The 22,263-nt window shown below is 42.4% G+C and overlaps 1 protein-coding gene across 1 annotated transcript in view; it reads right to left on the minus strand.

The window, feature by feature from the left end:
• Window positions 1-4,879: 4,879 nt before the first annotated feature.
• The window catches only part of Ryk (receptor like tyrosine kinase), a 69,291-nt gene continuing 51,907 nt past the window's right edge, over window positions 4,880-22,263 (minus strand). The window contains exons 10-15 of the mRNA XM_070005443.1: window positions 20,353-20,422; window positions 15,542-15,674; window positions 14,333-14,442; window positions 14,032-14,191; window positions 7,057-7,193; window positions 4,880-5,979 (exon numbers count right to left, since the gene is read on the minus strand). Of these exons, the coding sequence (XP_069861544.1) occupies window positions 5,868-5,979; window positions 7,057-7,193; window positions 14,032-14,191; window positions 14,333-14,442; window positions 15,542-15,674; window positions 20,353-20,422 (722 nt within the window). The 3' untranslated portion in view covers window positions 4,880-5,867. The remainder of the gene's footprint in view (window positions 5,980-7,056; window positions 7,194-14,031; window positions 14,192-14,332; window positions 14,443-15,541; window positions 15,675-20,352; window positions 20,423-22,263) is intronic.

Raw genomic sequence — 22,263 nt, forward strand, 5'->3', positions numbered from 1 at the left:
ATTCAGTTGATAAGTGTCCAGTCTTTGTTGCTGAAAAGCTTTTAAAGATTCTGTTGTTATCTAATTTAGTCCTTCAAAATACTTTTTTGTGCCAGTCCTGGGGCTTGAACTCAGAGCCTGGGCACCCTGAGTTTGCACTCCAGGCTAGCACTCTACCACGTGAGCCACAACTCTACTTTTGGCTTTCTTTTTTGATAGTTATCTGGAGGTAACTTTCCTGCCTGGGATGGCTTTGAACCAAGACCCTCAGATCTCAGCCTCCTAAGTAGCTAGGATGACAGGCGTGAGCCATTGGTGCCCAGCTCAAAACAATTTCCTGATTCTTCAAGGCCCCAAATATTTTGGAATGTCTCTAATTTCACTTCTACTTTTACACTGGATGGATCTCTCCAGAATGCTTATCATCCATGTAGTATCTTGCCAGCAGAGCCAACAATCAAGGGTTGGTGGTGCTGGCTGTGGTGTGTAGTGGTGGTGGTGATAAAGTCTTTATATCTGGTAAAGAGAATGCAACTGGGTCAATGCAGGCCACAAAAGCTGGGTCAGAGGGCTTGAGAGAACTAGAGCCAAGGGACTGAGAACAGAGTAATAAACTTCGTTCCCAGTAAAGGAGCAAGCTGTTCATTGCAAAGCTAAGGTCTTGGAAGAACATTAAAGTGGGATCCGATCTGCAATTATGTCAAAGTCACTAAGAAAACTCTCTAGGCAAGTGAGGATCCAAGGAAAGGTTTTTCCATGCTATCTTCTCCCCTCCTTCATCCAATCAACCCCACTGTCCTCCTGACACTCCTCCCCCCTCTGGCCGCTCTGCCTGGCTCCCTTCCTTGGCACCTATCTCTTAAGTTGCCTCTACCTGCTCGATCCATAGCTATCCAATCTGCAGGTCCTCAGGCCAGGAAGTCAACTATCTCAGCCAGGTGTGCACAAAATTCCAGAAGCCTTTGCACTGGGTTCTCAGGCACTTGCCTGGGGAAAGAAACAAGAATATCAGCTTCCTTTTAAGTGTCCCACTAAGAGGCACAGATTTCATAGCCCACAGGGATAGAGAAGCAGCCAGGGTCTTCCTGGGACAGCTGTGGTTGTAGGGAACAGCAGGGCTTTGGTCCCTGGGGATGAGGGGCTGGCAGTTCGATGACATTTTTATCAGGCTGCCCTGTGGGGGAGCCACTCTGCCCATGGACACTTTACCGGGGTACCGGCTTCACCTCTTAGGCAAGACCTACTTCTCACTCACACACCTCTTCTAGGTTGTAGCAGTGAAACAGTCAGGTAACATGCCTGTGGTTGTTTTATGGTTTACCAAGGCACCTCCCATCCCTCTGTTCCCCCGACTGGGCCAGGGACCTGCCCCCCAAGCAATGTCAGAGCGCTTATTTTGGCATTGGATTTGGTTCGGATTTTGGAGGCAGACTACATCAAGAAATACAAATTGTATTATGCTGGGTCAACTTTCTGGAGTCTAGATGAGTGAGGAAGGCCTTGGGAATGCTACCTTCGTGACTGGAGGCACTAGGCTCCTGGGTTACTTTCAGGGATCATCCTTGAATAACAGTGGTTATTGTTGACCTGTCAATCACTTCCAGCCTCAAGAATCTCATAATGAACCCTCCCTCCTTTGGACTGCACTGTGAGAAAGCAGCAAATATTCATTTAATCTACTCTTTGTCAGAGCTGATACCACTACAACCAATGTTGTGGAGAAAAACATAACCAACCAGGGCAGTACCTTGTGGCCAGCCACAGTCAGTTCTACTTTTCCTTATTCTGGTCAACCTCAAGTTTCCCTTGGTATAGGCTTCCAACTCTTTATAATGCTTATAAGCTCCTAATTAACCTCTCACTCCCACCCAAAAGTACCATCTCTTGCATCATCAGAGATACTTGAGAGTTGATTATTAAATAGAGTTGATCAAATAGAAGTGACTGAAATAACCTGGCCTGTTCTTGCAAGCCTTTCCTCTCATCCCAATGGTATAAGTAGGTATTCAGACCAGGGAATTATGATCACGCTTCCACTGTGTATTACTTGTGCATGCTCTCTAAACAGGATAGAAATGGGAAGCTAACTCCACAATAGTGTCACGATCACGTGAGATAGCTCACAGTATAGTGCCTGATGTCCTGTGAGCAACAGTAACTTACCATTATCATTACTGAAACATCCCCACCCAAAGGAAGCCTTTTACTTACCTCCACAATAGAGTCTAAACTTCTAAACATGGGGTCCTCATTGTTAGGTTTTTAAAAAGAGGTAGCCGAGTAAGAACTGCACCATGCACGCACGTGGTATTCAGGTAAGGGGTAGGTTTATTCAGTAGACCTGCTGGGACCAGGCAAGGTTGGCACTCCACGTGGCTGGGAAAGGCCTGGGAATGAGAGAGAGCTGGGAAGAGAGGAAAGAGAGAGAAAAGAGCCAGAAAAGAGCAGAGAGAGGGGTAAGAACAGTAGCACTCACGTGGTATTCAGGTAAGGGGTAGACCTGCTGGGACCAGGCAAGGTTGGCACTCCACGTGGCTGGGAAAGAGAGAGGGCAAGAAAAGAACAGAGAGAGAGCTAGAATAGAACAGAGAGAGCAAGAAAAAGCAGCCAGAGAGCGTCTGGGCCTGGGCTAGGCCTTATGTAGGGTATGGGCGGGGAAAGGTGTGGCCACATCAAATTCAGATGTGACCTCAGCAGATGCGGATATGACCTCTTCCAGGTGTCCCAGTTGCCTAGGTAACGCAGGTACTGGGCGAGGTCTGTTCGCCGTCCAGGAATGGACCTTACACTCATGACACATGTGCTGTCTGCCTCTGCAACCTTACCTCCTGCCACTGCCTAGAATACTATGCTCCAATAATAGTAAACTGTCGGGCTGGGAAGGTGGCTTAGTGGTAGAGTGCTTGCCTCACATGCATGAGGCCCTGGGTTCGATTCCTCAGCACCACATAAGGAGAAAAAAAGCCGGAAGTAGGGCTGAGGCTCAAGTGGTAGAGCGCTAGCCTTGAGCTGAAGAGCTGAGGGACAGCACCCAGGCCCAGAGTTCAGGCCCCACGACTGACAAAAAAAAAAAAAAAAGTAAGTAGGGGTCTTGACTACAGAAAAGTACCAGTTAATATCTGTAAAAAAGTTCTTCTAGCCCCAACTTGTATCTAGCCAAAACGGCTTTGATCTGACTATAATGTCATCTTCAGGACATACAACACTCGGTATGTTGTGTTTTGAGTTCTGTATTGGAATTTCTAGGCTGTGTTCCTCTGCCCCGTTCCTATCCCACAAGCCCCCAAGTGACTTCACTGAAAGGTGAGGTGCAGCTTTACTTCACTTGACAGGAACTCAGGGTCAGCCTGGCAGAAATGTCTTGTGGTAAATGTTCCCTATGGGCTTCTCACTGCTTCTGGGAAAGCAGGAAAAGGAAGAGAAGAGCCTGGTCTGCCAGACACCGTGGAAACCTGGATTGGCGTCACTCCAAGAGGCTTTCCCCACTCCACCTTTGCCGGCCACTTCAGACCTCTCTGAGTTCCTCAGCTTGCTTCGTTGCCAGCCCTGGCCTCCCGCCCGTGTGTCCTATTACCCTTTGGAAGGAACTTTAGCTCCTGTCCCATGGGATGTGACTCCGCCAGTGTATTTAAACAATGTTAAGATTCAGAAGCAGATATAAATATTAGTTTTTCCATAGCTCCCTTGCATAGCATTGTGTTTTAGAGATGAAGAGATTGCAACCTAACTCTCACAAGTTTAGGAAATGGGATTCAGTACCACTTCCCACACAAAGGGAAAATAAGGTCTTTCTCTAGTTTATTTTATTTTTTGGTCGGTTGTGGGGGCTGAACTCTGGGTCTGGGCACTGTCCCTCAGTTCTTCAGCTCAAGGCGAGTGTTCTACCACTTGAGCCACAGTGCTACTTCTGGCTTTTTCTGCTTATGTGGTGCTGAGGAATCGAACCCAGGGCCTCCCTCATGCACTGTACCACTAAGCTACCTTCTTAGACCCTTCCTTTTTTTGTTGTCGGTCATGGAGCTTGAACTCTGGGCCTGGGCGCTGTCCCTCAGCTCTTCAGCTCAAGGTGAGCACCCTACCACCTGAACCACAGCGTCACTTCTGGTTTTCTGGTGGTTTGTTGGAGATAGGAGTCTCACGGACTTTCTTGTCCCAGGCTGGCTTTGAACTGTGATCCTCAGCTCTTGGCCTCCCGAGCAGCTAGGATGACAGGTGTGAGCCGCCGCCACCTGGCTTCTACTTTCTTCATGAGCCCATCATGGTCTCTAGCACAGTATCTTGTTCTCAAGTTAATCAGTATTCTTTAGATGTATACTATGTAAATTTGTATCAGTACAAATGTTAACCTCCCATGAGTACAAATATTGTCTAAATGAAAACATGAAATAAAGTCTAATAACTTCATATGACATATTACTAAGTAAATGTTTAACTTTTTTTTTTTTTAAATAAAAACCTTTCCACGGCCCTGCTGATAAGACTGGTGTCCTGCTGGTGCAGGTACCTGGGCTCTCTGGATGGGCCTGTGCATAGCTTGTGTTCAGTGGCCCGTTGGGACTCCTCAGGCAAGCCTGCTTTCGGGTCGCCTAGATGCCCTCAGCACTTGGGACACTAAACGTCCACCACCCGCTCCCCAGCTCCGGCGACTCCGTGGCAGCTCCGGCCTGGTCAAACCAGTGACTTTCCTCAGGCACTGGTTCAACCACATCCGTTCAAATAGCCTGAATCCCTTCGGGTTTATGCTGTGTTGAGTGTCCTCCCTTACTCCTCGGGTGCCATTCAGAGATTCCTTATGTCCTGTAGTCACTCTTTTGCACTAAGCAGTAATTCTTTATTATAGAACGTCACCTGTTTAACCTACAAAGGAAAAAAAACACCAAAAATATTTTCAACACCGCCGTACTATAAAACAAATCCTTTAATTTTTAAAAATGTTTTATAAAACAATTTTACACTTAAGCCAGCCTTGAAGATAAGCACAAAATTTACCAGTTTACAAAATAAAAACAAAAAACAACCAAACAAAAACAAAAACCCACAACAAACTCAGGCACCCACACTGTGCATAGCACGATTCTAGGTGCAATAAATGGGAATCTTAGCCTTAGAAACGTGATTTCACTTTCTGGAACTGCACCGTCTCCTTTCCCAGAGAGTAAAAATAAATAAAGTCCCCGCTGCTTCCTCCTCATCTGACCCTCTTCTGGCTCACAGGAAAGCTAATTTCTAAGAACAATTTTAAGATGCGATGAACTCAGTACCTGCTCCTCTTAGAAAGCAGAACTCCATTTTCTCTAACACAAAAGAAATAATTTCCACATAAGGTTGGTCTGTTCCTCACAAGCATTTTTAAAAATGCCATTTCTCTCTAGATTTTCTTCCTGATAACTTTTTTTTTGCAAAAAGCAAATCAAATCATCACTTTAAGCTGGTTTTTTTTCTTTCCTGAGAAAAGTTCTGCATCTTTGAAGACAAACCATTCCCGAGAGTAGTGATAAAAATATTCAACTTTAAAGGTGAGTCACCTACGTTACCTCAATGAAGTAAAGACATACAAAGCGGTTGGCACTAAGATAGCTATTCCAAATATCTGTGTCTAAACAATTTAAAAAACTGTTTATTTTGTAAGAATGCACCTCTAGTCCAAAGTAATTATGCTTTAAAAAATTTTTGGCCAAAAAATTTACAAAACCCCTTTCAGTACAACCTAATAAAAGTGATATTTAGAAAATACCCCACATTATTAAGTTTCTCTTTAAAAAGTTCCGACTCTAGATTATCGGTAAGGCACGGTGTTCTGGAAGACAGACGTGCTTCTGCTGGCACTGCGTGACGTTCCAAGCCTCCACGGTGGCCATCTTCTTCTGATGAGATGGGACCCTGCAAAGTCAGACGTAGGCTCCCAGGGCGGCGTGGAACTCTGTGAGACACTGGACCAGCTGTTGAAACTTGGGCCTCTCCTCCGGATCTAAGGCCCAGCAACAGGCCATGACAGCAAATCTACAGTAACAACAATAGCAAAACCGGCTCATGATCACACGGCACTTCCTACCTTTCGGTTGATCTGATGTCAGTTATGCTCGATATCCACAGCAGATACGGAGAAGATAACGTTAAAAATAGATCAATTTGCTGGGCGCCGGTGGCTCACACCTGTAATCCTAGCTACTCAGGAGGCTGAGATCTGAGGATCTTGGTTCAAAGCCAGCAGGAAAAGACCGTGAGACTCCTATCTCCAATAAAAACCACTAGAAAGCTGGAAGTGGCGCTGTAGCTCAAGTGGTAGAGCGCTCGCCTTGAGCTGAGGGACAGCGCCCAGGCCCAGAGTTCAAGCCCCATGACAAAAAAAAAAAAAAAAGATCAATTTTACCACACGTTCACAGTTCAAGAGTGGAAAAAGAAGCTAAAAGGAATGATCTGGCTAATACATGTGGATTTCAATTCTTCACAGTATCATAACCAAAAGACTTCAGCAGACACATGTACACATGAACATATGAGACAGCTGAAGTAACAACTCGTGTTGTCCTGTAAGTTCTGAGAGGAAGAAGCTGGAAGTGCTATCCAGGAAGCCTGGATATAGCTGCTGCCCTGCTCTGCTCAGCCCCTGCCACCCATACCTATGATATGTGAGGTTAGTCATCTGATGAACACAGGAGGCTGAAGCAACTATGTCCTCACTAGCCCAGAGCATCGCCCCTAGGCGTCCACTGCCAGGTGTCAACGTGACAAGGCAGGGTGCCGATGAGAAAGGCTCTGACGGCACTCGTTCTTAAGTCTGTTAAGCAAGTCAGGATGAAACTCTTGTCATTTTTCTCTCCGTTACATTCCACTCTCAGACTGCTCTGTAGCACGCATATCACATGCCACAAATGCAACAGGTCAGGTCAGGTGCATGAAAAGAGTAAGAGAATGTGAGTGTGGATTGTACAAGTGCCTAATTCAAGTCTAAAGTGTCAATATTCTCAAAGGGTAGGCTTCCATATCCTGTACAAACATGGAAGCCTGCTCTTTTTCTTTTATGACAATGAAGTAGATGGAATAAAACTCAAGTCTTCGAGATCAAGAACAACTCACAGTTCGTCAGGACAGTTGATGGGCTGGGCTATCCGGTAGCCATCTTTCAAGTACGCGGCCATCTCAAAGGGGTCGATGTCCACGTAGGGGGTCTGGCCCAGGGTCATGAGCTCCCACAGTGTCACTCCGAAGGCCCACTGAAAAGAAGAGCAGTGGCACAAAGAAGTGACATATAAAACGGTTGCCTACAGACAGCTATAGGCCCCAAAGAGCAGTTCAACTTAACTCTCAAGAAAGCAGAATATTCGTGTTTATAAAAGTCTATAGCTGGGGCTGGGAAGGTGGCTCAGTGGTAGAGCGCTTGCTTTTCATATATGAGGCCCTGGGTTCGATTCCCCAGCACCACATAAGCAAAAAGAAAAAAAGCCAGAAGTGGCGCTGTGGCTCAAGAGGTAGAGTGCTAGCCTTGAGCTGAAGAGCTGAGGGACAGCGCCCAGGCCCAGAGTTCAGGCCCCACGACTGGACCAAAAAAAAAAAAAAAAAAAAAAAAAAAAAAAAAAAAAAAGTCTATAGCTGAGTGTGGTGGCGCAGACCATCACCGCAGATAGTTATGAAGTGGAAGCAGAAGCTGAAGTCTGGGGCCATGGCTAAGCTACCAAGACCATAACTAAAAAACAAAAGCAAATGAGTTGGGGTCATATAGCTCAAGTGGTGGAATGCTTCCCAGCAAGCAAGCAGTCTCAGGTCCAGCATCTCAGGACCTAGAATCGTTTTCGCTGACAGTCATTATCAGTAGAGCAATGCCCAGTTCATACTCTGGGAGGAAGGGGGAGAGAGGGAATAGTTAGATGGACATATAATTTTAACATCCCCAGTGACTTGGCACCTACTACAATTTCCTTTAAATTTACTGGGGTATTCTATTCCCTTTAAAACGCTAAGATGATTTCAAGCCTCATGCTTTGTTTTGACACCACCAACACAAAAGAATCAACACTATTTCAAATTAATAAAAGCTAAATGGCAGTGTGTACTTACATCCAATTATTTTCCTATTTTAAAATCTTACTCTGAAAGCCGGGCGCTGGTGGCTCACGCCTGTAATCCTAGCTACTCAGGAGGCTGAGATCCGAGGATCGCGGTTCAAAGCCAGCCCGGGCAGGAGAGATCGTGAGACTCCTATCTCCAATAAACCACCAGAAAACCGGAAGTGGCGCTGTAACTCAAGTGGTAGAGTGCTCGCCTTGAGCTGAAGAGCTGAGGGACAGCGCCCAGGCCTAGATTCAAGCCCCACGGCCGACCAAAAAAATTAAAAAAAAAAAAAAAATCTTACTCTGAGTTGGGCACTGGTGGCTCACGCCTGTCATCCTAAGCTACTCAGGAGGCTGAGATCTGAGGACAGTGGTTCAAAGCCAGCCTAGGCAGGAAAAGCTGTGAGATTCTTATCTCCAAATAACTACCCCCAAACTGGGAGTGGAGCTGTGGTTCAAAGTGGTAGAGCACTAGCCTTGAGCAAAAAAAAAAAAAAAAAAAAGAAAAGAAAAGAAAAGAAAAGAAAAGAAAAAAAAAAAAGAAAAAAGAAAACAAAACAAAAAATAACATCACAAAAATTTACTCTGTGATATCTTACAACTGATAGTGCACAGTAAGGATAAAACTTATCTTCTAAATAGTATCTAAGTTCTAGAGTGGATAATTCACTACACAGATAAACTGAGAAGGCTGACTGAAAAAAGATGTTTCCATTCCTTCTTCATGAGACAGGGTGGGCTGGTTCTTGTCCACTGACCATGGCAGAACTAAAGGAAGAAACAATTTATATTTTGGAGGAAGAAACAACGGGAAATGGTGACAAGGAAATACTGGTACTGGGAAATATTGGCAGTGGACAATGGAGATAGAGCATAACATCTTTTGACTAGGACGGACTCTGACAGTCCTGCTGGGTAATGCTGACCTGGAGCTATCCACAGGTAATATAACAATACAATGTGACAGGCTGACTAGTAACCTCACTTTTCTTGAGCTGTGACTATAGCATAGCATTTGCCCGGTATACTCAAAGCCTGGCACTTGGGGGGGGGGGGGAGAGATTACCTCTTTCACCATATTTGGATATTATTACTGCTAGTCCCCTAAGATTGTCTTGTACAGGCTGCAGCATTTAAAAATACTATGAAAAAGAGAACAATCAAGCTAAAAGCTACACTGCACGTTCATTCCTTTAAAAACCAACAAAAGTGATTCATTACATGATGTCTAATCAATCATTAAAAATGAAAACTCATGACCAATGAGACAAGGATGATTTGTGGAAAATTTGTTCTCTCAAGTCTTCTGATAACTAAACCATTTAAAATCTAGACAGACCTATTCTATAATTTCCTTCTGTTTGACGTAGTTAGAAAGTAAGCAGTAAGAAGGTCAAGCTAATTTTTCCCGAATTTTGTGAGAGATTTTGGCTATATCTATCGAGAGGGCATTTATAGACTAACAATGTTTTTGCTGTTGTTGTTTTTGGTGCCAGATCTAGGGCTTAAACTCAGGATCTGGGCACTGTCCCTGAGGTTTTTTTGCTCAAGGCTAGTGCTCTACCAGTTGAGCTACAGCTCCACTTTCAGTACTTTTGATGCTTAATTGGAGATAAAGAGTCTCACGGGCACTTTTCTGCCCAGGCTAGCTTCAAACCATGATCCTCCATATCAGCCTCCTCCTGAGTAGCTGGGATGACAGGTGTGAGTCACCAGCGCCTAGCTGGTATACTGACTAAAGTTGAGGTCACTGAATTAAGAGATTTCCAGTCAAATTAAAATGCCAGGCTGGCTTCAGTACATGATTCAGTCACACACACACAACCCTCCCCCAGCAATATCCAGTTCTGCTTTCCACCTCTTCAGTTACTCTCACTCAGCTATAGAAAAGTTAACTCTGCCCCGTCTGGAAGGGGCTCCCACCTCAAGGAACCTGCCTAACTGGCTGTGGTGCTGCCAGTGGCCGAGAAGGCAGAATACCCAACTAGAGAATTATTCTCGACTCTTCAAAGTTTAATGTCATTCGCTTCTTAGAGTTTGGACTTACAATCGTGTTTTCTTTTCTAGTTCTGCCTTTGGGGACAGATATGACTACCTAAATTTGTCCCTTCACTGTAATTCATAGCTTACCTAGTTGCCCAGGTTCAGAGCAAGAGAAGAATTTTGCTGGAGACAAACCATATCTTGAGGCTCACTAACACCAGACAGAAAACATTTAGATGAGCTTTTAGCTTTTACATTTTAGACTCAGAAGCTAGTGGTCGAATGAGTTCAGACTTTCAAGTCTAACAGTCGAAGGAACGAACATTGTACAGGTGAAGAGGATGTGAATTTGGCAGACCACCAGTGAAATGTTACAGACCAAATGCCTTTGAGGAATGATTAATTAATTAGGTCACAATGGTGGAGATCTTACTCAAGAGAGTAAGATTGGTGCCTTCATAAAAGACTCCAAAACTGGGCACCAGTGGCTCACGACTATAATTCTAGCCACTCAGGAGGTTGAGATCTGAGCATCGTGGTAGAAGCCAGCCCCAGCAGAAGTTTGTGAGACTCATCCCCAATTAACTAACAAAAAAGCCAGAAGTGAGGTTGTGGCTCAAGTGTTAAAAGGGCCAACCTTGAGCAAAAAAGCTACGGGATGGCATCTGGGCCCTAAGTTCAAAAACTACCCTAGAAAGCTCCCTTATTCTTTATGCCATGTAAAGACAAAAAGATGAATAAGACCAAGAATAACATCCTGAAGGTGAATGAGCTACAGAAAATATACTAAGGACAGCTATTTAATCAATGAACAACCGTTTGGCTCTGAAGACAGATTAACTATTCCTAACATAAACTATGGGAAGTGGCACTGTAGCTCAAGTGGTAGAGCGCTAGCCTTGAGCTGAAGAACTGAGGAACAGCGCTCAGGCCCCGAGTTCAAGCCCCACGACCGACCAAAAAAAAAAAAAACAAAAAACAAAAAACATAAAACTATGCTCTTCATTCCATGGAAGTATCAGGTCAATTAAAATGATAGCACTTAATAAAGCAAAATAGTATCTTGATATTATTAATATCATATCTTAAAATTTTTTGTGTCAGTCTGGGGTTTGAACTCAGGGCCCGGGTGCTGTCCCAGAGTTTTTTTTGTTGTTGTTCACTTGAGCCACAGTTCCTCTTCCATCTTTCTTGGTGCTTAAGTGGAGATAACAGTCTCACAGACTTAGCTGCCCTCAGCTGGCTTTGTACCACAATCCTCAGATCTCAGCCTCGTGATGGTGAGGGCTACAAGCGAGAGCCACCAGTGCTCCTTCTTATATTTTAAATACTAAGGCCTGAAAAGATCCTTTACCTCTAAATTTTTCTTAAAGTCTGTCATTTCCTCTTAATTTAGTACTTAAATAGGAATCTAAGATTTCTGATGTATAAATTCTTTCACCATGAAGGAAATAACTACTAGAAACCTAAGCATCGCTCTAAAAACAACAAGAAAAGTTTTCTGCACTTTGGTACCTCTAGCTTTCTCTGTGATACCACAGTAGTTCAACCACTACTCCTTGTGGTGTTTTATAAATCTGAAGGTTTCTTCAATTGTGCTAAGGAAATAGGGATGACCGTGGTACTGAGCAAATAAGAATAAGAAGTAATATTTGACAGACGCAAGCTTGGGATCCCTTCACAAATTCTCTTCCTTCTGGGTGGTCATTAACATCCACAAAAAAATAAAGGCTCAAAGGGACACATTTTTATATCCTAAAAATCATTCAAGGCTTTAAAGTATCTCTTCATTTCATTGCCATACGCCCATACCGATAAGAATTTGCAGGAAAGGTGTTTCTTTGACTTGTTTTTCCCAAGAAAAGCTTTATAATACTACATAATAAGATAAGAAAACCAACAACTGTGCTGTTCTGATTGCATTTAGTCTGTTAATAGGAGATAGATATCTTAATAGCAGTATTACACAAATTGGTATGATTAGCCAAAGGGTTCAAAGAAGACATAAATCAAATTCTCAAATAAGGGAAAAGAAAGTCACACACACATACAAAAAAAACAAAACAAAACAAAAGCCCAACGATTGTACCCGAATCTGTTGAAAACAATAAAAACAATCCAGACATCAAGAATGTCTTGATGAGGTCACATCTTAGAATAATATCAGAAAGACATTTATAACCAGTCAAATCAGTTATACATATATTTCCTAAACCCGAAAGTTAAAAGTCAATGTTCCCATTATGAGAATCTTGACATATTGAAATATTGAGATCTTTCAAGTAATAATTATTAAAGCAAAGCCTAGAGATGTAACGTATTATTTTTAAGACAGAGTACGTCAATCAACCTCTGTTCTTTTAATCCACTAAGGCTGTAGAAATCTGTTATAGCGGTCCATGGAAACTAATGTACGGGAAAGACCGCACACCAGTGAATATAACTAATGGAGTAGCAGAATTACTGTTTAGTATAACATACCATTAAAAGAGAAATCCTTAAAGTGCACAAACTTTCAGTATTAAATAATAAATAAAATACACTGAGACACCAGATACATTTTAAGCCTAAATTGGCATTTTGGACCAAATTATTCTAGAAGATTTTACATATGGAATTTTTTTAATTTTGTCAGTCATGGGGATTGAACCCTGGGCCTGGGCACTGTTCAGCTCAAGGCTAGCGCTCTACTACTTGAACCACAGCGCCACTTCCGGCTTTATCTGCTTATGTGGTGCTAAGGAATTGAACCCAGAGCCTCACACATGCAAGGCAAGCACTCTACTACTGAGCCACCTTCCCAGCCCTGTTAGAGGACTTTATAAGCAAACGTTTTACCTCATCTTTAAATATACAGATATACTGTACAGCAGCCATGAGAATGGAAAATCCGTCATTGTCCCCCAAGGATCAAACCCAAGGCCTCATGCTCACTGGCTGGACAAGCGGCTCAGTCGCTTGACCTCTGTCCCAGTCCTATTTTACTTTGTTTCTGAGATAAGGTCTCACTGATTGTCCAAGTTAGTTTCAATCTCGATATCCTCCTTTCTCTGCCTCTAGAGCCGCTGGGAAAACAGGCATGCCCAACCATGTTGCACAGCCCATTTAGAATAATCTTCTAAACTAGACTAAGAAGTAACAGTAATTAAAAAAATAAAATGAGGGCTGGGAAGGTGGCTCAGTGGTAGAGCGCTTGCCTTGCATGCATGAGGCCCTGGGTTCGATTCCTCAGCACTACATAAACAAAAAGAAAAAAGCCGGAAGTGGCGCTGTGGCAAGTGGTAGAGCGCTAGCCTTGAGCTGAAGAGCTGAGGGACAGTGCCCAGGCCCAGAGTTCAGGCCCCACGACCGGACCCAAAAAACATAAAAATAAATAAATAAATAAATAAATAAATAAATAAGAAGAAGAAAAAATAAAATAAAATGACTAAGTAAATGTGGCTTCTTAAACAATACAACACCAAGTATAAAGAATTTATATAGCCAAGCGATGGTTGCTCACACCTGTAATCCTATCTACTCATGAGGCTGAGCTCTGAGGATTGTGGTTCAAAGCCAGCCCAGTCAGGAAAAGTGTGAGACTTTATCTCCAATTAGCCACCAGAAAAAAATAAATAAATAAAAAGAAGTGGTGCGTGGCTCAAAGTGGTAGAGCATTAGCCTTGAGCAAAACAAAGGTTAGGGACAGTGCGCAGGCTGTGAGTCAAGCCCTACAACTGACCAAAAAAGAAAAAAAAAAAGGAGAAAATATCACTTACTGTATCCTGTCTAACCCTCCATAGCCTCACCTTTAAACTGGGAGGACAGTGCCTACCAAGGTTAGCAGCGCCCTCCCGTGGTAGATGAGAGGATAAAATGATATCGATCACATACTGCTGGGTCAACTTAGCAACTAATTACACTTGCTTCTCAATGAAAAATTTTAGGGAATTATTAGATTTCAACATAAAAGTACAACAACGGCAAAGCATTATAAAATAGGATATTCGTTCTGTTACTCTCTAGGGGTCCTCGCACTTACCACATCGCTAGCACTGGAGAACTCATTATTAACCAGACTTTCGAGAGCCATCCATCGAACTGGCCTGTTCTCATTGTCCCCCAGACAGTGGTAGTCCATGGGGAACAAGTCTCTGGAGAGGGCATTGTCTGTGATCTTAACTTGAAGGGTGTCATCAATGCTGAAAGGTAAAAAAATGACCATCAGAGGCAATCCAGCTATTGCGGTTAAGACTCGAACATAACCCGAGACCTACTGTGACCTCTGGACCTCAAAATCCAAGGAGGACTGCCCAAGATGATGACAAACTCATGGCACCTACACGCAGTTCCTGGCAGCCAGGTCCTTGTGGATCACTTCCCTTCTGGCCAGGTAACTCATTCCGCAAGCAATCTGAATAGCCATGTGTACCAGGTCTTGTTGAGAGATTGCCTGTGGTGAGAGAAAGATGACAAAGTCTGTAGATGGTACAAAGCTTGTGCTAGTGGCTACTGATTTTATTCCACAAGCCTATTCTACCCCAAAATACTTTTTTTTCTTTTTTTTGGTGGTCATGGGGCTTGAACTCTGGGCTTGGGCGCTGTCCCGGCACTCTTCAGCTCAAGGCAAGCGCTCTACCGCTTGAGCCACAGTACCACTTCCGGTTTTCTAGTGGTTTATTGGAGATAAGAATCTCATGGACTTTCCTGCCGGGCTGGCTTTGAATTGTGATCCACAGATCTCAGCCTCCTGAGTAGTCAGAATTACAGGCGTGAGCCACCAGTGCCCAGCTTCCAAAATACTTTTTATCTATACACTGAGTATTAATTAATTACTTTGGATTTTACATGTCAGTACTAGAGCTTGAACTCAGGGCCTGGGTGCTGTGTCCCTCAGCTTTTTCACTCAAGGGTGGTACTCTACCCCTTGAGCCATGGCTCTATTTCTGCTTGTTGATGGTTAACTGGAGATAAGAGGCTCACAGTCTTTCCTGCTCAGGCTGGCTTCCAACTGTGATCCTCAATCTTAGCCTCTTGAGTAACTAAGATTATGGGCATGAGGCATGAGCCACTAGAGCCTGACTGTGAGGCTTGAACAGCCTAGGCACTGTCCTTGATCTCCAGTCATCACAATATAAGCCAAATACCTCTGAAAAGTCTGTTCCCATACCTAGAAAGGAGGCCTAGGACAACAAGCGTCTTTGGAGAGTTCTCAGGAGAATGACTGGGATGGTGTTACAGTCTGAGGTGGCTATGAATAAACATACAGTGAAATTACAAGGAAAAAACCTTAGCATCAGCCTAGTGTAAGGTAAGAGGTCCTTAGCTGGTCGAATGGGGTTTAGAATTAGACCTGTAAAAATACGGAAGCATACACCATCTTCGTTTTCCTTTAAATCAGCAGGCTATAAACATCGTCTGGCTCCGTTTCAGTTTCTTTTTGAAGATCTTTAAGCAGTGTATATCTAAGACTGTTAATATCTGATTATACTTTCAAAAACTATTATCATAAATACTAGCAAATAATTAGTATTTGGGCAAATATGTCTCACCTGAGGATTGTTGGCCTCCACTAATTTGCACTGCCGTAAAAACAACTTAAGATTCCCCCAATTCATGTAAGGCAGTACCACCATGGGCTTTTCTCCTTCTTCTATACACACGTGAGTGATAGGAAGAAGGTTTCTGTAAAATAGTAAGAAATTGGGAGAAAGACAGATGAAATCTAAAATATTTATTAGGGGCTTATTTTAAATAAACAATTTAAAACAAACAAAATCCTGAACATACTCAACAACATATTCATGATGAAGAAGTTTTCATTATAAATGTTCTGGTTTGTTTACAGCTGATTTACAAGTGTGCCCATAAATGTGCTTTCTTGATAGGTAAATCTTTACCCCAAACTGTGTTTAACATGGGGGGGAGGGGGAGCCACTTCAGACACTTAGAAATGACTTGGCCCTAAGAATAATAACGCTATTACCACACTTTTTGTGTGTGAGTGTGTATACGTGTGTGTCAGTACTGAGACTTGAGCTCAGGGTCTCCTGTTCTTGCTTGGCCTGACACTCTGGGCTGGGCTCTCTTCCACTTGGGCCATATCACCAGTCAAGCATTTTGTTAGTTGGAGATGGAGTCTTGCAGACTTTCCTGACTGGACTTGTTTCAAACTGTGATTCTCCTAGTCTCAGCTTTCTGAGTAGCTAGGATTACAGAGGTGAGCTACTTAGCTATAATCAACTTTTTTAAAATGTCCACACCATGGACAATTTTTTAAAAAATGTCTTGAAAAATCCTTAGTCATACAAGATCTAGAATTAATGTACCTGAAAACTCTACCATTTAATATCTAGATGACTTAAGCTTAGCTTTCATACTTGTAACATGAGGATCACACCAACTGAAAGAGGTTGTTATCATGTGTGAAATAACACTAAGCATGTAGATGATCTTATTCCTATATTTTAATTTTTATGGAGCACATATAAACATTTCAACCTATTTCATAATAATATTCCTTCCACTAATGTCTGGAAATAACTGCTAATTTTTTCCAAAGTTCTGTAAGGTTTTTTTTTTTGGTCAGTTGTGGGTCTTGAACTCTGGGTTTGGGTGCTGTCCCTCAGCGCTTCAGCTCAAGGCCAGCGCTCTACCACTTGAACCACAGCACCACTTCTGGTTTTCTAGTGATTTATTGGAGATAAGAGTCTCATGGACTTTCCTGCCCAGGCTGGCTTTGAACCGCGATCCTCAGATCTCAGCCTCCTGAGTAGTTAGGAATACAAGAGTTAAGCCACTGGCGCCCAGCTTTTTATTTTGCCAGACCTGGGGCTTGAACTCTGGGCCTGGGTGCTGTCCTTGAGCTTCTTTTGCTCAAGGCAAGCCCTCTACCACTTTGGCCACAACGCCACTTCCAGCTTTTTTCTGTGTATGTGGTACTGAGGAATCAAACCCAGGGCTTCAAGAATGCTAGGCTAGCACTCTACCACTGAGCCACATTCCCAGCCCGGTTCTGTAACTTCGTCCTAGTTACTGTTTCTTTTTTCATTAAGCTAGTAAACAGAAACTAACATAGTTTCCAAATATTTATATTCAATACTTTCTATCTTTTGCCATGAAGATAAACATTTAATAAATATTTGGAACATATAATAAGTCTTTGAAACATTCATACTTGAGTAAATTCTAAAAATGTTTAACAAAGAAGTAATATCAAATGTAAAAAGCTACTTGAACAAGGCTACTGTAGTATTAGTAGTAAAATGCCAATGCCACAAGTGCCCAGGAGTAGTAAAAGAATGACAGCATATAACAATTCAGTGGTCACAAAGAGAAGTTTTTGAGTAAAACAAAAGGAAAGCAATATGGAAAATTCATGTTTACAGGACAACTTTAAGTACAGAAAGGAAAAAAACCTGCAGCAATATACCAAAAGTAAGTAAGGCATCAGTAGTTCACTACTAAGAAGGCTGAGATCTAAGGACTGCACTTCAAAGCCAGCCTGGACGGAAAAGCCCACGAGACTCATATCTCCAATGAATCACCAAAAAGCCAGAAGTAGGGCTGTGGCTCAAGTGGTAGAGCACTAGCCTTGAGCAAAAAAGCTCAGGGATAGTGCCTAGGCCCTGAGTTCAAGCCCATGGACCAGCACACACAAAAAAGTACCTATGTATATGTGTGTATGTATATAAAGAGAGGGTTGTTGTCTTTGACTTTATATATTGTCTTTCTGTATTTCCTAAAATTTCTCTCAGTTGAGTATATATTCCTTTTGTAAAACAGTCACTAAATTCTGGTGAGATGAACTGCAATGGTAAATGAGAAGCATGATATACTTTCTACATATTAATAATTCATTTTTTCAGATTAACTACACAAGGTATTACACATAGCCAAGATAAACAATTAACCATAACCAGCTACAACCTTTAGAAGACATATACTTTCCTCTGCCAGTGTTCATTATCAAATATTCCAATTCAGTACGTCACCCCACTTTGTTCCCTGAGGGTATCTTGGAACTGCCAGAAAGCCACACACCCTTAATCAGCCTAGAGGATGTTGCAAATGCTCACTTGAAACATTTTTCAGCCAAGGCACATTTAGGGCTACAAGTGAATATAAAATTGTTTCTTGGGAAAACCCTTGCTTTGTCTACATTTATCCCTGTCACGTACTTCTTGGCTGATGGAGTGCAGACTTTTCATCAGGGTAAGAATACTGGCTAGGTGCAAAAGTGCTGGGTAGGATATGCTAGTGTAAAAAACACTTCTGGCACTTTCCCCCACCATCAACATAACAGAACATCACGCACTCTCAACACTGCCAAAAAGGGCGCTTCCAACTGATCATTTCCCAGTTCTTGTCAAAAGCCAAGAGGAGATAAAATGTGTTTGTTAGAAAATACAGCCTAAGGGATGATATGTCCATCGACTCGTCTGCAAATGGTAACTTCTAGTCTTGGAATGTCAGTGGAAGGCCATGTTGTTGAGCCATATAACTAACTCTTCAAAGGAGCACCTCACTGTTCATCAATACTGGTAAAAACTTCTTTTTGAAGGCCCTTGGTTCCTTTTTTTTTTCAATGATATTAGGAAATATGAATGTTGGTTATATTCATCGTTGTCTGGAGTATATGATAAACCTGTTGAGACATCTGCTTTGGAATCTGAAACTAAAGGAACTTCCTCCCTCTTCCCCCATCCCACGTTTTGTTTTCTTCTGCAGCTGTGGTAGATCAACTGCTCATGTTTGCTGAAGCTGAGCTGTAAGGATTTTATATCCTATCAGAAACAGTTGCCTCCTAATTACCACAATGTCAAAAAATGGTTTCATTTTCAATGCCAGTTGATTGATTTCTTATTGTGCCATCTTTTTAGGCCTTCAAAAGCCAAAGAAAAATGCCGGGCACTGGTGGCTCACAGCTGTCATTCCTAGCAACTCAGAAAGCTGAGATCTGAGAATCATGGTTCACAATCAGCCCGGGCAGGATATACAGAGCTTTAAAAAGTCTGTGTTGACACTGACACTGCTACACATGCTGCATTTATGTCTCTCCTGCCTCAGAAGGTAAGACATTTTCACTACTTAGGCATAGAACCACTAGTATTTTTTTTTAATTCATACAATGACTAAATGACACATATCCATTCAGTAAACCATTATGTGTTTTTTTTCCATTATGTGTTTTTTAAATGGAGACAGATTTAGTTACTGACATGAAAAGCTAGGCAAATTATTTTATCAAGAAGCATGCTTGCTTTGTTAATAAATGAAACTAGGTGTTACTCAAGTGGTATAGCACCAATGGTGAATGAAAATGCTAAGAGAATAAGGCTCTGAGTGCAAGCCCCAGTACTGCTCACACATGTATGTGCGCACACATGCGCATGCACACAACTCACCTACACACACATAGAGCAAGCGAGGGAAAAGGGAAAAGATAATATTGTCATTAATGTAGGAAATGCTCATTTTTAAAAATGTATACTGAAAACATTGAGATGTCTAATTTACTAAAATATACAGACAGATTGACATCTAAACCTAGGTATCTTTTTTTTGAGGGGGGGGAAGGAAGGGGGGAGTCTGACACTGGACTGAACTTGGTACCGGATGATTCTGTTCATTGGCTAGTGCTCTACCAACTGAGCCATGCTTCAACCCCTAGACCTAGATTATAGACCTAGACAGACATTTATTTATTTCACATAAATGTGAAATAAATATGGCAAAAATGTTAACCATCACTGCATCTAGTGTTCATTTTGGTTTTCGTGCTCTAAAGTTTAGTAGCACATATCTTTTAACCATTCTACTTTTAACCCTACCATTCTACTCTGTAAAAAACAAATATGCCAGAAATATGTATCAGCTATCTCATTAAACCTTAGCTGGAATTATCGAAGTGGAGTGTTACATGCTACTTTTTATCCCTTCACTTGTAAACGGTACAATGAGAATGCATTTTAGGGCTGGGAAGGTGGCTCAGAGGTAGAGCACTTGCCTTGCATGCCTGAGGCCCTGGGTTCGATTCCTCAGCACCACATAAGCAAAAAGAAAAAAGCCAGAAGTGGCGCTGTGGCTCAAGTGGTAGAGCGCTAGCCTTGAGCTGAAGAGCTGAGGGACAGCGCCCAGGCCCAGAGTTCAGGTCCCACGACTGGACCCCCCCCCCAAAAAAAAAAAAGAGAATGCATTTTACATTTATGTTCAGAAAAACAATATTAAAAACTTAAAAAAAAGAAATGAGCCATCCTGAAAAGCTTCCATCTAGAACCTGTCACAGCACAGCGTTCTTTAAGGAAACAGCTCAGAGGAACGCGGCGCCCAGCATCCAGACGCCGGCGGCCTCTGCTCTCACCTGTGATGAAGACCTCGCAGCTTACAGCTCTCCGTGAGCATCATGGTCACCTGAATTTCAGAAGCCTGATCTACATAAAAAAGGAAATGGGTAGAGTGATAATACTATATACAAAGGACCATATTTTCTACTGTTAGGACATAATTATCTTGGACTGTAAGCTAAATTCCCATTGAACGTTACAAGTAAATCTACATAGATCCAGCCTAAAGCTGGAGTCTCATTGAAAATTAGAAATGGAGAAAGCTTCATAGGCAAAGGAGAAAAAAAGCAGTGATGGACCAGGAAATTATCTGTAACACTTAAACCATATAAAGGACTAATTTCCGTTTATCTCCTTGTTTAAAAAGAGCTAACACAAATCGGTATGGGGGGAAAAATGACATAGGTAGAGAGTGAAATCATATGGTTTACTGAGAAATGAAAATGCAAGAAACCAATACATTTGTAAAATCACTTCCAGCCTCACTCCTAAGTACAGGTATCCAAGTTACACCAGGAGGGCGCAAATTTAGCTGCCTGCCAGCCTGATTGAGAATGTGGAAATAGGCCCATCAGCGGCGGCATGTTGGGGAGGTGGAAGAAGCAACATGCAACTAAAGCACACTCACATTCCCACCGGAATACTCTTAAAAAAAAGTATCCAACAACGGAGAACTACACTGGTTTAGCACACACCTGCATTTCCGGCACTCTAGAGGCTGAGGCAAGAGGATGCTAGTCTGGACTACATTGTGAGACTCTGTCTGAGCTAAGAAATATCAAACTTCATTTGTTTCCGAGTCTCTCAGAATTTCTTTTGGTGCTTCATCCCCTCTCTTCCATTAATCATCAGTATCCTCTCCCCAAAACTTCTCTTAAAAAAATCTGTAGGAAAGCCGGGGCCCTGGTGGCTCACGCCTGTCATCCTAGTTACTCAGGAGGCTGAGATCTGAGGTTCGCAGTTCAAAGCCAGTCTGGGCAGGAGAGGCCGTTAAGACTTTTATCTCCAATAAACCACTAGAAAACCACTAGAAGTGGCGCTGTGGCTCAGGTGGTAGAGTGTTCACCTTGAGCTGAAGAGCTGAGGGACAGTGCCCAGGCACAGAGTTCAAGCCCCATGACCGGAAAAAAAAAAAACACAAAAAACAAACAAACAAAAAAACTTCCGCAGGAATGCAAAAAGCATGAGTAGAAAGCCAAAGATTTGATCTGCTTGCTACTTTTTAGGAAAAGGAGTGCTCCACAACATCTGCTAAAATAGTAAAAACTGCTTAAGATTTGGGATCTTTTAGTAAATGTCAGAATGCGCCTTTACTGCTCTTTGTATGATCTAAATAATTTTTAATGAAATTATGGCCACACTATTAGGGTTTGGGAGGATCTTCTGGAAGAATGAAAACTAGTTAATTGCTGGAGTTCCTTACCCAGTGACTGAGATCCTTACCTTCCTTTCAGCTGGTAAGGAGATCCAATACATGAGCAGGGATACCATTTTACATGTACTTTTCTTTGTGTTTTTTTAAAATCCTTAACTTTTCTAAGTACGGTCTATTAAAGAATGGACACTTGGCCAGCCACTGGTGGGCTCACGCCTGTAATCCTAGCTACTCAGGAGGCTGAGATCAGAGAATTATGATTCAAAGCCATCCTGGGCAGGAAAGCCTGTGAGACTCTTTATCTCCAATGAACCACCAAAAGGCTAGAAGAAGAGCTGTAGTTCAAGTGGCAGAATGCTAGCCTTGAGCAAAGAAGCTCAGGGACAGTGTCCAGGCCCTGAGTTCAAACCCCAGGACCTCCACAAAAAAAATCTTTTTTAAAAAAGGATCTTTGAATTAAAAATGACTTAAGAAAATTTTCAATGGGAGAAAAAAATAATTTTATTCATTTATTAAGAAAAAAAACTTCCTGGATTTTTTTCTCTCAGTTTAC

The sequence above is a fragment of the Dipodomys merriami genome, unplaced genomic scaffold (assembly GCF_024711535.1).
Source record: "Dipodomys merriami isolate MVZ:Mamm:240054 unplaced genomic scaffold, mDipMer1.0.p SCAF_68, whole genome shotgun sequence".
Classification (NCBI taxonomy): domain Eukaryota; kingdom Metazoa; phylum Chordata; class Mammalia; order Rodentia; family Heteromyidae; genus Dipodomys; species Dipodomys merriami.